This window comes from Wyeomyia smithii, chromosome 1 (assembly GCF_029784165.1).
Source record: "Wyeomyia smithii strain HCP4-BCI-WySm-NY-G18 chromosome 1, ASM2978416v1, whole genome shotgun sequence".
In the NCBI taxonomy this organism is placed as follows: Eukaryota; Metazoa; Arthropoda; class Insecta; order Diptera; family Culicidae; genus Wyeomyia; species Wyeomyia smithii.
Window position 1 is genome coordinate 92,656,257 of NC_073694.1, and position 19,287 is coordinate 92,675,543.

The following is a 19,287-nucleotide window of genomic DNA, read 5'->3' on the forward strand; positions in this document are numbered from 1 at the left end:
TTTCAATACTATATCAATTAAACTAAAAACTTACTGAGTAAGAAGTTGCTTTGGCATTTGTACCATGTAACGTGGAGCAGGGCGAACCTTTCTACGTTTCGGAGATTGTTTCCTAACTGGACTTCTTTCACGTTCTTTGCGTTCAGGTGTGCGATCACGTTGTTTGTCTCTGTGGCGATCAACGTCTCGATCGTCACGACGACGGCGCCGATCATCATTCTGTAAACGAAAATAGTAATAATATTATTCAATAGAGCAACTCCACGGAAAAATACTTAATGAACAAAACATTAGAATGAAACTTCGTAATTGCGCATAAATACTTGACTGTTTTACTGGGATTCGGGCCATTTTTACACAACCGATATTTTCAAGAAGAGTGTATATGTTTTAGCCGGTAACATTTTGGAAAAATACCATCTCAAAAACTTTGATTTCCATAAAAAATAATAGATTTTGTTCTACTTGACTAAGAAGCAAAAAAATCTATTGATTTGTGGAAAAGGCTTGTAAATTTTAGGATATAAAATGATTGCATTAAAAAGGAAATACAAACGTATAACAAGATGACCACTCAAAATCAAGTTTTGATTTCTCGCTTTATCCTGGTTTTCCCAACAATATTTCTTACATTTTCCTGTGGTTTTATTTTTGGAAATAAGGAAAAGAAAACTATGAAAATTATATTCAGCTGTTATCGACTCTGACAAGTTTCTACATATAGTCCAGCACAATTTTCGCTCTTTTTATCGCCAAATCGTTCGCAAACTTCGCTTTATGACGCTTTCTTGTTTCTTTTACTTTTTTGTTGTTGTTAACTTGCCGTTGAGCTTCCAATGCTTCTGTTATGGGGAAATTCTGACCGTCGAATTTCAAGTTTCAAAGTAGGCAATGTATGTGATTGTTTCGAGGATGCGAACAATTAACACGGGCTGATGATGTGATTTAGACTTAGAAAAAATTTCCTTCGTCCAAAAGGGATACGAACCCGCAATCTCAGATGTCGCATTTCGTTTAGCGGTAGGACTCAAAAGCTTTATCTTCTCGAGAAAAAGCCTACTTGCAAAATTTAACCTCAATCAGATTTTGGGAAGAAGACACCAAACAGTGGTCCAAGTTTTACCTAATTGTTTAACCGATGAAAAAAATGTATTAGAAATGCATGAACCGTCGAGATCTTTTATAAGAAACGACCGCAAGGTTAACGTAGAATTACGACAGCCTGTCTTATGTCAATATTTTTTTGCAATAGCTTTGGAAATACACTCGATTAGGATCAATCATTTTGATGGTGTGAAGCGATATATTTTTCCGTATATGTTTCGTATATTATTTTTGCTTTAATGGAATGGAATGGAATAACTGGAAAAATAGGTGTGACTAAATTATTTCCAGTTATACCATTCTACAACGTTCGAAAAAAAAATACATTTCATTCATTCTGGCTCAGAGCGATCATTCAATAAGCTCCACCTTTATTTTCAGTTTTCAAGTTTTTCCTCAGTTTCATAGCACGGATGTACAAAAAATGATTTCTTGTGGACATTCTGTCGAGCCGGACCGATAGCACTCTCATGAAGGCAACAAAATAACATGTATTGTGTTGTGTTGCACGGCTTGGAAGGAAAAAATGTTTCCTTCCCCGTGTCGCATGGAAGCAGATTATTGCGTGTTTGATACTGCCGACGGTAGACATTAGTATGAAGGTGAAAATTCTGCTGTGATGTCGAGCAATAACCGTCTTCTTCAAGACGATACATCCATGTTAATGAAGTGTTCTGAATTTTCTAAAACGGACTCATCACCGTGAGCAGAACTTGCTGAACTTTTCTGTTTGAAATCGGATTTGTTTCGCATATACCGCTAGTGATGCACAGTATCAATGAATCGTAATATACATCACACTTCTGCGCAATTGCAGCAGCATCAAACTGCAATCAAAGTTGCAGTTTAGGCTGGTTGCTGCTGTTGCAAATTTCATTCAATTATCGCATAAATGCTTCATGGTCCAGAAAGCGCGCGACATCCGCTCTGACATAGATTTTTCGCACGTTGTGGAATGGGATAACTGGAAAAATTATTTCCAGTTATACCATTCTGTTAAACCAAAGGAAATACCGGAAACGTGGGCTCTTCAAGGAAAAAGTATAAACGCGTGTGGTCACTAGTAGCTAACAGAACGGAATGAATAAGTCTTTATTTCTCTTTATTATAGATAAACTAATGAGCGGCAGTGTTGCCGATTTGGTAGCTTCAACAATCGTTGCTATTCGATCCCATAGGTTCAACACTCCTCCTTAACGTAGATGGAATTGATGCCAATCGCCTTCCGCAACATCTGCAACTTTACCGCTTGAAGTGGTTTTGTCAACAGATCGGCTTCCATGAACTCGGTTGGACAATACTGCATCTGTATAACGCCATCGCTCACCATCTGCTTCACAAAACTGCATTTCGTGTCAATGTGCTTCGATTTTTCCTGTGCTCGATCTGGCTGCGTGAGAGCAATGCAGCTCTGATTGTCTTCCATCACCATAATTGGAAGTTTCAACTGCTCGCCTATATCTGCCAACAATTTGAGGATCCATTGAAGTTCCTGGAGGCATTCCGCGAGAGCAATATATTCAGCTTCAGTGCTGGACAAAGCAACACATTTCTGCTTTCGGCAACCCCACCCGATCACACCTCCACCGAATTTTAATACGTATGCAGAACTAGACTTGCGATCACTTACGTCACCTGCCCAGTCTGCATCCACCCAGCACACAAGTTCTCGGTCGTCATATCCAAGTTGCAGTTCCATATCTGCTGTGCCCTTTAAATAGCGGAGCACGCGTTTCGCCTCGTTCCAATCGGCCTGTGATGGATTTTTCACTCGTCGACCTAGAATAGAAGTAGCCATCGATATGTCCGGTCGGCTGTTCACGGCAACGTATAATAAGGCACCAATGAGACTTTGATAATGCTCTACAGTTTCCAATTTGATGCTATCCTCCTCCTTACGTTGAAGAAAGCCGGGATCCATTGGAATTTTCGATGTTTTGGATGAAAGCATCCCGAATTTTTCTAAAATTCGCGTTAGATAAACATTCTGGTTTATACGATATTGCCCACCTACCAAACGAACTTGGATTCCAAGAAACAGTTTTAAATCGCCTAGAATGGTAATTTTGAAGTTATCACTCAAGCCCTGAACAATTTTAGCAAATTCATCCTCCGTGTTGCATATAATAATAACATCGTCCACGTATAACAACAAAAAAAATATTTCTCGTTTTTATAGGCAAGGGTCAGCTTCTGACTGGTGAAATCCTAATGATTTAAGCACTTCGTCGATCCGTTTATTCCAGACTCGTGCGGCCTGCTTGAGCCCGTATAAACTGCGCCTCAAATGACAAACTAGCTTTCGGTCACTTTGTTCGTAGCCAGGAGGTTGGCTCATGAATATTTGTTCCTGCAATTGTCCGTATAAATAGGCGGTTTTGATGTCGATGTGTTTGACTAGCATCTTTCTGCGACTAGCGACTGTCAACATGGTTCTGAACGTAGTCTGTCGTACTACGGGGGCAAAGACGTGATCGTAATCTGTCCCAAATTTTTGACAGAATCCCTGCACAACCAACCGCGCTTTGTACCGAACTATATCGCCGTTTTCATCCTCTTTGCATTTGAAAATCCACTTACATCGTATTATTTTCCGATTAGGTGGTGGTTCCACTAGCTGCCATGTTTTATTTTCTTGGTGAGATTTCATTTCTTCGTCCATTGCGGATTTCCATTCGGTGCATCGTGGACTCGACATTGCTTCACGAAACGAACGAGGTTCTACTGCATCATGTTTCACTGAATTCGCTTCCGCGCGATAACGTGTGGGTGGAACTCCTGCTGTAGCTCTTTCAGATCGGCGAATAGGCTCCACTACCGGCAATTCTTCTGCCTCGTCGTTTATCCGGATTTCTGCATCATTCTCATCCCAACCATAAAACTCTTCGTCCGATTCAGGATCATAGTTCCTTGCACCTGAATTAGGTGTTTCATTTAATATCACCTCAACAGCTTCGACGGGTGCAACAGAGGATTGAACGTCTTCTCTTTTTTCCGAACTCTCTTCCTCAAGCTCTAGAAAGCGAACATCTCTACTGATTTTAATCTCACCGGTTCTTGTATCCAATAGTCGGTAAGCTTTGTGTTCGGTGGAATAACCGACAAATGTCATTTTTACGGCCCTTGCATCTAATTTTTTGCGTTTCACTGACGGGATCAGAACATACGCTGTACAACCAAATAAACGAAAATGTTTGAGATCAGGTTTTCGGCCGAACCAAACCTCGAAAGGTGTTTTTGATATCGACGATGTTGGCAATCGATTTTGTATATAACAAGCTGTATTTACAGCTTCAGCCCAAAACCGTTTGTGCAGTCCAGAATCCGATAACAAACATCGAGCCATTTCACTCAGCGCTCGGTTTTTTCGTTCGGATATCCCGTTCTGCTGGGGCGAATATGCAGCGGTATACTCTGCACGTATGCCTTCTTCCTGGTAAAATTGTCGCAATACCCTGCTGGAGTATTCTCCTCCTTGGTCCGAGCGTATGGCACGAGGTTTACGTCCAAACTGATTTTCGACCAAACGAACATATTCTCGAATTTTCATTTCCACCTCGGATTTCTCCTTCAAGAAAAACACATATGCATACCGGCTATGGTCGTCTATCATCGTTAAGTAGTAGCGACATCCACCTGGTGTGACTTCCAACGGCCCACAAACGTCACTGTGAACAATATCCAGTACCTCTCGTGATGTTTTCTCGGCCACTTGCGGAAAAGGTGGACGAACCATTTTGCACTCGACACAACATTTGCACGTACATTCAATGCCGCAATTTTCTACATTCATTCCCGTAGCCAAACCGTTACGTTTTATAACTTGCACTACGTTCTGGTCGCGATGCCCTAGGCGCCGGTGCCAAGTATGTTGGCAGTTTTTAGTATGTTGACGTTGTTCGGTTTTTGCCACACGATCAACCGCTTCGCGTATCCAATACATATCACTTTTTCGGTCTCCGATTGCAACTGTTGTGCTCCCATACATGAGCTTGCAACCAGCCTTGTCGAAAAACGCTAGTACACCTTTCGATGCAAGTCTACTGACTGATATCATATTGCTTTCCAATGTAGGAACGTATAACACACCCGTTAGTGTTATATTCACTGATTCACCGCTACCATCTTCGCAAACGATTAAACAATTTCCCACACCTTCGACTCGATTTTCGGTGCCGTCGGCGACTATAACATTCGAACGCGAACCGGTTTCAGTTTGTAATTCAGTGAACGCACTCTTATCTATACACATATGCGAAGTCGCACCCGAGTCGATCAACCACGAACACGGACTGCTTCTCTCATTTCTCTCGCGACGCACCATAAACGTAAACGATATTTTGTCATCTTCGCGCACTTTTCTTGCTTTCTGGTTTTGATTCGATTTGGAATTACTCTGCTCACCACTACTATCGCGCTTTTGTGCTAGAAACTCTCTGCAGTTTCTCTTTTTATGTCCTGTTTTACCACAGAAAAAACACGATACTGCAGGTTTGGCAGCGCTGCTAGCTTTCAGCACAAGCTCTTCGAGATGATTCCCACCATATAATTTTTCACTCTCCTCGATGAGTTTGGTTCGAACAAGTTGCATCGTGAGCTCTTGATCGGAGCGACTCTCAAGAGCCGTCGTGAGGCTGTCAAAACGACTCGGAAGGGCACGTTAACATCATCGCTACTTGCATGTATTCCGAAAGTTTTTCACCAGCGTTTTCCAGTCGCGCGTACAACTCCTCAATTCCGAAAAGGAAATCTTCCATGTTTTCCCCTTCCTTGTATTGAGCATTGCAGATTTCCTTCAGTAAGGACACTTTTCCTGTTAACGTCGCTTGATGATGATGCGATTTGAGTGCATCCCACATGGCTTTTGCGGACGTTTTCGCCATGATGAAGTTATGTTGGTTATCTTCCACCAACAGCGCGATGGTCGCCATCGCCTTGGAATCTGCTTCTTTCCACTCATTGGTAATCGGTGTTGGCGGTACTCCTGGGTCAACGTAGCTCCACGTACCCTCTCTCCGCAACAACATATGAACCTTAAACGACCAGGAACGATAATTCCTGTTGTTCAGTCGAATCACACCAACTTTTGCAAAGTCCATTTTAATTTTGCATCGAAACACAAAAACAAAAAATTCGCGAATTTCAAAAACCGTTCCAGACCGCAAACTTTTCACTCTGGCCCAAAAGCTGTGCACATAACCTGTCAAACCAAAGGAAATACCGGAAACGTGGGCTCTTCAAGGAAAAAGTATAAACGCGTGTGGGCACTAGTAGCTAACAGAACGGAATGAATAAGTCTTTATTTCTCTTTATTATAGATAAACTAATGAGCGGCAGTGTTGCCGATTTGGTAGCTTCAACAATCGTTGCTATTCGATCCCATAGATTCAACACATTCTACAACGTTAAAAAAAATCGCAAGAAGGTTGTATGCAAAGCCACGACCGCAAGGTTGAAGTAGAATACTTTTACAAGAAAGATAACCCGGCTGCTTGCGTGTCAGTCATTTTTTCTAGTAAATAAACGTTGACCGTTCATTGGCAGTATTGTAATTTCTTTTTGTTTGATATTTTGAATGAAGTTCATTGAATATTTTTAAATTTTGTGAAATGAGAAGTTGAAGTGCTGCCGAATTGTAATATGCATATTTAATACGACATCATTGAACGGGAACGGAACAAAGGCTACGGTTATGCAGAACGCGAATTATTTGCGTTCTGCATGACCGTAGCCAAACACTAAGCGACGCAAACACGTAATAATAGCCAGAGTATGCATGTAGATGAAGATAATTAATTTTAGATTATAGCGCAAAACGAGAAAATATTAACTCTCCGAATATTCATTTGTTCTTCAAATTTCAGTTGTTCAATTTAATATCCGATGAAATGTCTGTTTATCATCTGATGAAGCTCTTATATAGGCCAAATGATGCATTCCCAATTTACTAGGTCCATAACTCTGCCGACCGTGCTTGGGGAAGCGCGGTATAACGACCAATCAGAGGTCGAATTTTGTGTTTTGACAAGGCTTAAGAATTTTCAATAGTACAATAATTCGAATGATAAAATTGCAATTTCATGCATTTGGTAGGAATCATAGAAGATTTTCTAATCGATTGCTGCAAAAACGAAGGAAATCCATCGAAAACTAACCGATTTATTAGCATTTGAAATTTTTTTCACTTTTTTCAGTTTTAGATTTCCATTTTACATCCCTATGTAGCCGAACTTCCTGAGAGAAGTATTCTACTTAAAAATTAAATCTTCATTAATTCATTTGTTGTCCTTATAAGGACAATTGTTCAATTTTTCATAGGATGTAGTGTTTATCTTACATCTCTGTGTTACCTTGATAGTGAGGACTAAGGCGCACGGTCAACACAATAAGAAAGGTGTTTTCACATTGAAAACTAGACACGGCTTTACTGGAGGAAGTGTTGGCAAATGCATCTACCGCTAGTACCACCGCTATCATACGAAAGCGCGTCGTTTCATGTGGGGAATATCAACAACGAAAAATGACGCGCGTCTAAGCATAACCCGAACTGTTTCGCCGTGCTGCTCCCATTTACTACCACATCGGCCTCAGGGAGGTACCGGCTGCATCTGCATCTACCGCTGAGGCTGTCACTATACTGCTATTAGTACCAAAAGCTATTAACTCTTCAAAAAAGTGTTTTATTTGTTCTCAAAAGAACAATTGTTTAATTCAAAATCGGATTTACGCAATCGCATCTCTGTAATATTACCGACAATAATATTCTGTTGAACAAAATGATACAATTTTCCCATTAGGCCTCTGCCATAATAGACGCGAAAAGCGACGTGAACCGATTCGCTCGGCTGTAGGTTAATGTACAGCCATCAGTAGAGCTGTACATTAACCTACGGCCGAGCGAATCGTTTCGCGCCGCTTTTCGCGTCTACTATGGCAGAGGCCTTAGAGAAAGTTGCTGGCTGATGTATTCACTTCATGCAAGCCTGCTGCTGATGCTTCCCGCTACCACACTGAAACAGCATTTTAGTGAAGGGAGTGTCGTTGCATCAGCTGACACTGCTACTATCGATGCTGATATACCCGCTGCAACAGCTACGCTATGCATAGCCATGCCACAGTTGTGGCCGCTATCCGTAGCCATGCCACAGTTGTGGCCGCTATACGCTGCCATTGGTATCCGCTGTACCTGCATCTGCTGGCCCAGCTGCAATCGATGCTGAGATCCGCTGAAACTGCTACGCTTATCCGCAGCCATGCCACAGTTGTGGCCGCTATCCGCTATCGATGGTACCCACTGCACTGCTAAGGGAGGACTGCTGTTGTCGCTGTTCAGAACTATTATGAGCGGCTTCGACTAAAACAGGCTCTTATATAGGGATAAAAAAAGGAATGAATTATTTTTCGTGCGTAATGGAATGATATAACTTGAAAAATATGTGTGACTTCATTCTGGCTCAAAGCGATCATTTGATAAGCTCCACCTCTTTTTTCAGTTTCTAAAGTTTTTCCTCAGTTTCGTAGCACGGATGTACAAAAATAATTTCTTGTGGACATTCTGTCGAGCCGGACCGATAGCACTCTCATTGAAGCAACAAAATAACATGTTTTGTGTCGTGTTGCGCAGCTTGATTGAAGAAAATGTTCCCGTTCCAGTGTCGCACGGAAGCAGATTATTGCGTGTTTGACATTGCCGATGGTAGACATGAGTATGAAGGTTAAAATTCTGCTGAGGTATCAAAATATAACCGTTTCAATTTAAGACGCAAGAGCGTAAGTGCTGCATTTCTTTTATCTGCTGCCATCCAGCACGAGAACAAGTAGAAATTAAAACCGGTCCTTCTCAGGGCCACCAACACGTTCTTGAGGCAATGTTGAATTTTTCCTCGCTTGCAAATGCTGAAATTCGCGATTTTCCGTCTGTTACACACGATTAAAAATTTTAACTACTTCAATCACATAGTTGAAGAGCACCAAAAGGTGCTATTATATTTCACAACAGTAACAACACTGGCAAGTTTGTTCAATTATCATCATTCTGGATAACCATTCGCCGATGATTCTAGATCTCCCGGTTTCTCTAGTAGAATTTCCTGCCATTTCCAATAATTCTGCAGCTACCGAAAACTCTATAACAGCCGCCAGATAGACAGGTGCTTAAGTATCAACGCGCCCGGAACGATCACAATCATGGAATGAATTATACATAAAACACAAAGCGCGCATTCTTAGTCAACTAGGTATATTCTGTCGACCTTGTTAGGAAAAGAAGCATTGTGCGACCAATCAGAGGTCGACATTTGCGTTTCGACAAGGCTTGACAATTTTCAATAGTACAATCGTTCGAACAATCATATTACAACTTTCTGCATTTGGACGGGTGCTTGGTTGAATTTCCAATCGATTACTGCAAAAATAACGAAAATCGGTTGGAAACTGACTGAGCTTAAAACGGTTGAAAATGGACAATTTTTGTGACGCTCTCGATATTTTGGGTTTTTGAAATTGGATCCCTGTAATGAAAATGGTCCCCTGTATATGTTGCCGTAAGACGTAATTCTACGTCAAAAACTTCGGAAAACTTCGATATCTTGACCATACAAAATTTTCGAGCTGAGGCCAATAGAATGTATTAGCAATTTTTTCAAGGTCCCTAAATTAAGTTAAACCGACACTTCAAATAAATGATTAACAAAAATATTGTTCTAAATAATCCGAGTAAAACACGAAGTCGCTCAAAAACACAAAAAAAAAATTATAAAAAGCAAACAAATCATTACGGTTTTTCAAAAATTCGATAAAGATGAGAAGGGTTTCGCGCCAACTCGACTGAGGAGTTGGTAGTAGCTTTTCAGAATTCAATGGAACTTTGCGGGTTTGTAAGTCTTAGTACCCTAAGTAACTTGCATATTTTTTTAAAATTTATATGTATTAACATTTGAAAAGGGGTTAAGTTTTCAATAAATCGACAAATCTGAATAAAAAACCGAGATAGAGGAAAGTTCCGGAGGAATGATTTTCAAAAAAAAATTAAAATATTGAGATACTTGAATTTGAGATTCTATACTAAAAACTTATATTAATCCACCTAGCGGTCAGACCCAGCCTTTCTCATTCAAACTTTTAACTGTAAAAATAGATTTACATGAACGCTTCAATCCAATAAATGTATATTCACTCGTTAGGTCCCATACAAATGAAACATAAATTTCTGCACAACTCAAGAACAAACCAAGCAAATAAAACCGAATTTTCAAGAGGTAACAAATATGTCCATAATAGTTGGACGCCCCTCTCTTTTCTGGAAGGGAGGGGTTCCATACAAAAGAAACGCAAATTTTTGCTAATCTCGAGAGCTAACCAACTAAATGGAACTAAATTTGCGGGTGAATGTATTTAGAGGTAACAAATATGTGCATAATGGCTTGACACCCCTCCCTTTTCTATAAAGGAGGGGTCCCACACAAATGAAACACAAATTTCGCACAGCTCAAGAACCAATCAAGAAAATACAACCAAATTTGGTATGTTATTTTTGTTTAGAGGTAACAAATATGTCCATAATGGTTCAACGCCCCTCCCTCTTCTGGAAGCACATGTTTCTGCACAAATTTCTACACATCTTGCGTTGGACGCCCCTCCCTTTTCTGGAAGGGAGGGGTTCCATACGAAATAAGCACCAATTAGCTCTCGAGATGAGCAGAAATCTCGAGAGCTAATCAACAAAATGAAACCATATTTGGCAGGTGAATATTTTCAGTGGTGAGAAATATGTTCCATAATCGACCTCAGGCAACATTTTGGATTGTAAGATGGCAACTTCTGGTTTCTGGAAAACAGCCGAAAATGGCCAATTTCCACCAAATATAATATCCGGATCTAGAATGATACACAGGAGCTTAAATCGACCACAGATAGCATTTTAAATTCTAAGATGGCGACTTCCGGTTTCTGAAAAACAGCTGAAAATGACCAAATACCACCCAATACGAGTGTTTCTTTAACCAGTTTGACTTTCAAAATCCAGAAATTGTCTCCAAATGCCATTTAGAAATCCAAAATGGCGACTTCCGGTTCTGGAAAAACAGCGATAAACGACCAAATACCACCCAATATGGGTATTTCCGGAAACGTAATGATGCACTGGAGCCACAAATCGACTTCAGACAACATTTTGAATTGTAAGATGGCAACTTCCGATTTTGGAAAACAGCCTGAAATGGACGATTCCCATTAAATATGAGTATCTACGGAACCAGAAAGATGCACAGACGCTTAAAATTGATCACAAAGACAAACTTGAATTTTAAGATGGTGACTTCCGGTGTCTGGCAAACAGCCAGAAATGACCAAATACCATTCAATATGAATGTTTTCGGAACCAGAATTACGGCCAGATGACAGAAAATGACCAAATACCACCCAATATGAGTATCTCCGGACCTTGAATGTTGCAAGAAGCTAAAAATTAACCACAGAGACCATTATGAATTGTAGTTTCTGGAAAACAGCCAGAAATGGCCGATTTCCGTCTAACATGAGTATCTCCGGATCTAGAATGATACACAGCAGCTGAATTATACATGGATTCTAGGTTGGCGACTTCCGGTTCCTGGGAAACAGCCGAAAATGATCGAATAACACCCAATATGGGTGTTTCTTCAACCAGAATGACGCTCAGAGGCCAGAAATTATCTTAAATACTATTTTGAAATCCAAGATGGCGACTTCCAGTTTGTGAAAAACAGCCTAAAATAACCAAATACCATTCAATATGAGTATCTCTGGAACCAGAATAATGCAATGAGCTAACAATTGACCTCAGGCACCATTTTGAATTCATCATTCGTTGTTTTGCTTTCGTCTCGATTAGACGCAAATTGTTTATCTCCGTTTGAGTTCGCAAAATAACAATACACGAGTTATCGTACGGGTGTTTTTTTGTCGATTAGTTCTTGTGCTGCGCGATAACAATAGCCTGTTATATATCGGCAGAAACATCTGCACACTGGTAGGGGCAGGCTACCCAGCCAGTGATTCGATACGCAGCTGATATATCAGCAAGAATAATTCTCCCGCACCGCTGTTACCCCGCTAGCAGCACGGACCATCATACGATCGAGCGAGTGGAAGTCAACTACAAGTGGCATCTACAAGGTCGCGTGTAGGACACGGCCACTGCGTCTCAACACGAAGCTGGATCGTCATTGTTTGTTCTGCGGAGACGCTCGATTAATTCTACTATCAGCCGTGAGGTCGTGACTTAGACGTTCGGTGAAGTATTACCTTTAGAATTTTTACTATTATTATCAATATTATTACTATGTTATAATATTATTATTAATATTATTATTGATATTATTATTGTTATTATTAATATTATTACTATAATTATTATTATTATTATTATTACTATTGTTATTAGAATTAGTATTACTGTCTTTTTTTTATTTGATCCATTGTAGATTGAAAAATTGTTTTTAAAATTTAACATCAACTACTTGAACCCCCCCCCCCCCATATTCGAATATTTATCGTTTGTGTGCGGTAGAGCGTAACGCTCCCGCAAAATGGACGACATGCAGGTGCAACTTTTCCTGGAGGTGGAAACAAACGGGGAAGAAATTGAAATTTCTCCCATCAGCTCACCCCTACCTTCCCCTGTGCCCTCCCCTTTGCCAAGTCCTGTACCAAGAGTACCGGAAGTACGGGTAAAAGCTTACCCAGATGCCGCTGGCGGTCCCTACGTTGTTTTTTCCGGCCCATAAAGAAGCCATTGAATATTATTCAAATTGGCAAAGACCTGGCAAAACATTTTTCGGCCGTAACCGAGATTACGAAGGTGAGGCCGAACAAACTGCGAGTTGTCGTGAGTAGCTTGAAGCAAGCAAACGAAATTGCTGGCTACGAGCTCTCCACGAGAGAGTATCGCGTGTACATCCCTGCCAAGGATGTAGAAATCGACGGTGTGGTTACCGAGGGGAATCTCACTGTCGATGACATTTTGCGTCATGGAGTTGGCTGTTTTAAAAACCCCTTGATGCAAAGTGTAAAGATACTGGATTGCAAGCAATTGCATTCAGTATCCATCGAAGAAGGGAAGAAGAAATTCCTCCCTTCGGATTCCTTCCGAGTAACATTCGCCGGATCCGCGCTGCCGAACTACGTCCGCTTGGACAGGGTTCGTCTACCTGTACGCCTGTTCGTACCGCGGGTCATGCATTGCCAAAACTGTAAGCAGTTAGGTCACACAGCCACCTACTGCTGCAACAAGGCACGCTGTAGCAAGTGCGGAGGCAATCATGCTGAGAACGCTTGCAGTGGGGATACTGAAAAGTGTCTTTATTGCGAGGGAACTCGGCATGACCTTCCGGCATGTCCCGCGTACAAACAGCGCGAGGAAAAAATTAAGCGTTCCCTTAAGGAACGATCAAAGCGCTCTTTTGCAGAAATGCTTAAGAGGGCTGAGCCACCCTCGACAGGAAACATCTTTTCCTTTTTGCCAACCGATGAGGGTACATCTGACGATCCCGTCGAAGGGTGTTCCTATGCCTTGCCAGAGGGATCTAGGAAGAGGAGAATGCTCAACTCTCCTAATCTTTCTCGTAAAGGTCGTAAGATAACCCCTAGCGGAATGACCAATAAGACAACACAAAAAGGAAGCGGTGAAGAAAAACCGAAGCAAGTACCCCCCGGTTTTAATTTCAAATCAAACCAGGAGTACCCACCGCTTCCTGGGGCACCAAAAACCCCTCGTGCACCCATTTCTCGATCAGAAGACATAAAAGAAACAGGGTTCATAAAATTCTCTGATATTGTGGACTGGATATTTAAAACATTCAACATACCAGATCCCCTTCAAAACATTCTTCTTGCCCTTCTCCCAACAGTGAAAACCTTTTTGAAGCAACTCACAGCAACTTGGCCCCTCATTTCAGCTATCGTATCTTTCGATGACTAATACGTTGAAAGAGGTTAGGAATTTTGTCACTGTGTTACAGTGGAACTGCAGAAGTATCATCCCCAAATTTGATTTATTTTCACATTTGATAAACACATACAATTGTGATGCGTTCGCGCTTTGTGAAACTTTTCTTAATTCAAATGACCAACTTAATTTCCACGATTTTAACATCATTCGTCGAGATCGAGACTCACACGGTGGAGGGGTACTTTTAGGGATCAAAAAGTGCTATTCTTTTTTCAGAATCGACCTCCCCTCGATCTCGAATATTGAAGTTGTTGCCATTCAAACGAATTTGAATGGAAAAGACCTTTGCCTTGTTTCGTTATATATCCCCCCATCCGCGCGGATTGAACAGAAGCAACTCCTTGATATAGCAGAATTGCTTCCCGCACCTTTTATGATTTTGGGAGATTTTAACTCTCACTGTTCGCTATGGGGGTCGCTGTACGACGACAACCGATCTTCTTTAATTTGTAACTTGATCGACGACTTCAATATGACACTTTTGAATACTGGGGAAGCGACACGTGTACCTAATCCTCCAGCACGTGAAAGCGTGCTTGACCTATCCCTCTGCTCGACATCACTTGCGTTAGATTGCCAGTGGAAAGTAATCAACGATCCCCACGGTAGTGATCATCTTCCAATCGTTATATCAATTGCTAATGGTTCAACTCCCCCGAACCCAATCAATATTTCCTACGACCTTACACGTAATATTGATTGGAAGCGTTATGAGTCTATTACAGCGGAATCTATCGAGACTCACGAGGAACTTCCTCCGGAGGAAGAATACGCGTTCTTAGCTGGCTTGATAATCGACGCCGCGACGCAAGCTCAGACGGAACCGATACCCGGGGTAACGATTAGACAAATGGTGGGACAAAGAGTGCTCTGAGCTGTACGCGCGAAGGTCCGCGGCGTATAAGGACTACCGGGAGTACGGCACTGTCAACCTACTACGAAAGTACGAGGCACTGGGCAGGCAGATGAAGAGCTTAGTAAAGGCGAAAAAACGCGGGTACTGGCGGCGGTTCGTAAACGCGTTGTCGAGGGAAACAGCGATGAGCACTCTTTGGGATACCGCCAGGCACATGCGGAACCGTGACGTTTCGAATGAGAGTGAGGAGTATTCAGATCGCTGGATACTCGATTTTGCCAAAAAGGTCTGTCCGGATTCTGTACCGGAACAGAAAACCTTTCGCGACGCGTTTATAGTAACTACGGAAGAGCCTCCATTTTCGATGTTGGAATTTTCAATGGCTCTCCTGTCGTGCAACAATAAGGCTCCAGGGTTAGATAGAATAAAATTCAACCTGTTGAAGAATCTACCCGACTCTGCAAAAAGACGCTTGTTGGACTTGTTCAACAAGTTTCTTGAGCTAAACATTGTTCCGCATGACTGGAGGGAGGTAAAAGTCATTGCTATTCGGAAACCCGGGAAACCTGCCTCTGATCACAATTCATATAGGCCGATTGCGATGCTCTCTTGCCTCCGGAAATTAATGGAGAAATGATCCTCTTACGGTTAGACAAATGGGTCGAAACAAACGGTTTGCTTTCAGATACTCAATTTGGCTTTCGCCGGGGCAAAGGGACGAACGATTGCCTAGCGTTGCTTTCTACTGAAATTCAACTCACATTTGCTCGAAAAGAGCAAATGGCTTCTGCGTTCTTGGATATTAAGGGGGCTTTTGACTCTGTCTCTGTAGAAGTTTTAAGCGCGAAACTTCATTCGCAGGGACTTTCACTAAATCTGAATAACTTTTTGCTCAATTTGTTGTCAGAAAAGCATATGTATTTCTCACATGGCGATTCGACAACTTCCCGAATTAGTTACATGGGCCTTCCCCAGGGCTCATGTTTAAGTCCTCTCTTATATAATTTTTACGTCAATGACATCGATGAATGTCTTGCAAATTCATGCACGCTAAGGCAACTTGCAGACGATAGCGTTGTATCCATTACTGGTAGCGAGGCTAGCGATCTGCAAGGACCATTGCAAGATACCTTAGACAATTTGTCTGAATGGGCTCTTAAGCTGGGTATCGAATTCTCTCCGGAGAAAACTGAGTTGGTCGTTTTTTCTAGGAAGCATAACCCAGCTCAGCTGCAGCTCCTACTAACGGGTAAAACGATCTCTCAGGTTTTAGTCGCTAAATATCTCGGGGTCTGGTTCGACTCTAAATGCACCTGGGCTTGTCATATTAGGTATCTGACACGAAAATGCCAACAGAGGATTAATTTTCTTCGTACGATTACCGGAACCTGGTGGGGAGCCCACCCAGGAGACCTTCTAAGGCTTTACCAAACAACGATATTGCCAGTTCTTGAGTACGGCTGTTTCTGCTTTCGCTCCGCCGCGAACACGCACATTATAAAATTAGAGAGAATACAATATCGTTGTTTGCGTATTGCCTTGGGTTGCATGCAGTCGACCCATACGATGAGTCTTGAAGTGTTAGCGGGTATTCTTCCGTTGAAACATCGTTTTTGGAATCTCTCTTACCGGTTGCTAATTCGATGCAGAGTTATGAACCCATTAGTAATTGAAAATTTCGAGAGGTTGGTCGACCTTCAATCTCAATCCAGATTTATGACTTTATATTTTGACTATATGGCTCAAGATATTAATCCTTCTTCATACGATTCCTCCAATGTCGCACTTTTAGATACTTCTAATAATGCTATATTCTTCGACACCACCATGAAACAAGACATTTCTGGTATCCCGGATCAATTGCGACCCCAAGAGATCCCTAAGATTTTTTCGAATAAGTTTAAACATGTTAGTTATGATAAAAGGTTTTACACTGACGGATCTAATCTAGATGAGTCCACTGGCTTCGGTGTTTTCCACGAAAATTTTACCGCCTCCTACAAACTCGATGCTCCTGCTTCCGTGTACGTCGCAGAACTTGCTGCTATTCAGTACTCTCTTGGAATCATCGAAACCCTACCCACAGACCACTACTTCATCTTCACAGATAGTCTCAGTGCCATTGAGGCTCTGCGATCGATGAAGCCTGTGAAGCACACCCCGTATTTCCTGGGGAAAATACGGCGGTTTTTAAGTGCTTTAACAGATAAAAATTACCGGGTTACCTTAGCGTGGGTCCCTTCTCATTGCTCGATTCCGGGTAATGAAAAGGCTGACTCTTTTGCTAAGGTGGGTGCTATTGATGGCGATATTTATGAAAGACCAATTGCTTATGATGAATTTTATAGCATTTTGCGTCAGAGAACACTCAACAGTTGGCAATCATCATGGAACTCAGATGAACTGGGACGGTGGCTACATTCCATTTTTCCTAAGGTATCGACGAAAGCATGGTTCAAGGGGTTGGATGTCGGTCGGGACTTCATTCGCGTGATGTCCAGACTTATGTCCAATCACTACACGTTAAACACGCATCTCTTTCGTATAGGGCTTGTAGACAGTAATCACTGCGTTTGTGGCGATGGCTACCATGACATCGAGCATGTTGTTTGGTCGTGTACCGAATACTGTGGTGTTAGGTCCGAGCTTATAGATTCCCTTCGGGCCCGAGGAAAACAACCGAACGTACCCGTTAGAGACATTCTGGGAAGCGGTGATCTCCAGTACATGACACAGCTATACTGCTTTCTGAAAAACGCTGACATTAAAATTTAAAATTTTCTTTGTCTATTTGTCAGATTAAGGATACAAATATGCTATGCTGAAGACACGGAAACGAAGAGCCCGCATCTATGCTTACACAAATATTTTGAACCCACAACAAACAAGAATACAATTGCTCTACCAGTTGAAAACGAAGTTCCAAAATAATTTTAAGTCAAAATTGTATCTCCCCTCCTCTCACCTTAAATCCCCACTAGCTCGTAGTCGGCCGCGAGAATAAAGAAAAGGCCTCCCTCTTTTCCCTGCTAACGTAGAATTAATACGAATTGTACTTGGCTGAGTAAAACAGAAAATGTATCGTGCCGTGTCAAATAAACTAATTTAAACCTAAACCATTTTGAATTGCTAAATGGCAACTTCTAGCAAAAATGACCGAATAATCCATCAATATGGATATTTCCGTAATCGAGAAGCAGGGGCGAACGAAGGCTGATTTGAGCTGCAGGCGAAGACTGATTTTGCCGCCCCCCCCCCCTCAAGTTTTTATTTTATATGAAACGCATTTTCTATAGACTCGAAAATTTGATTAGACAGCATGTGTTGTGTTAACAATTCAAAAATTACCTTTTCATGCTTTCAATGTTGGAATTTTTTTTATCGTTTCCGACATATCAATTTCTTGAAGCACCTGTCTTTCTATCGATATTATCGCCAAGCCACACAAACGTTCTTGCGACATGGTCGATCGTAGTTACGTCTTTATAAGTTTTAATTTTGAGAAACTTCTCTCGCCACTTGTTACTTACTTACTTTACTTTACTTTACTTTTAAGGCGACAGACCGATTATCAATCCAGTGCCGAATCCAGAATACGTCGCCATGTCACTCGGTCTTGGGCTGCTATCCTCCAATCGCCCCTAACACCTATTTCGCGTGCATCCTCGTCGACAGCACACATCCAACGAGTGCGGGGTCTACCCCGAAGTCGACGACCTCTATCGGGATTCCTGCTAAATATAGCCTTCGCTTGACGCTCATCCGGCATTCTCGCTACATGCCCAGCCCACTGAAGCCTGCTGTGTTTTATCCGCTTGACTATATCCGCCGAGTTGTATGCCTGGTACACTTAATGGTTCATGCGTCTGCGCCAAACAGCATTTTCTAGTTTGCCGCCAAGGTTTGAAAAAAAAACCCTACGCTCAAAAACACCAAGAGCTAGCCGATCAGCCTTTTTCAGCGTCCATGATTCAAGGCCGTAGAGAGCCACCGGAAGAATCAGTGTCTTATAGAGTGCAAGTTTAGTTCGAATTTGAAGACTGCGGGACCTTAGCTGGTTACGTAATCCGTAAAAGGCCCTGTTTGCGGCTGCTATCCGCCTCTTTATCCCACGGCTAACCTCGTTGTCACATGTCACTGATGTTCCCAGGTAAATAAGTTCGTCGACTACTTCAAATGCTTCCCCATCTAGCACCACCGCAGCACCAACCTCCAACGGACTACCACGCACTCTGCCAGCCACCTTGTTTTTCGTTTAGGCAGAGTTTATGACAAGCCCTAATCTCGCAGCTTCTCGCCTGAGAGGTCCGAAAGCCTCTTCCACTGCTCTACGATTAAT

General features: G+C 42.0%; 1 protein-coding gene across 2 annotated transcripts in view; it reads right to left on the bottom strand.

Moving 5' to 3' along the window:
* The window catches only part of LOC129718610 (cell division cycle and apoptosis regulator protein 1-like), a 398,517-nt gene that overhangs the window by 269,122 nt on the left and 110,108 nt on the right, over positions 1-19,287 (bottom strand). For both annotated transcript variants that reach the window (XM_055669541.1, XM_055669542.1), the window contains exon 3: positions 35-219. In XM_055669541.1, coding sequence (XP_055525516.1) covers positions 35-219 — 185 coding nt within the window. The remainder of the gene's footprint in view (positions 1-34; positions 220-19,287) is intronic.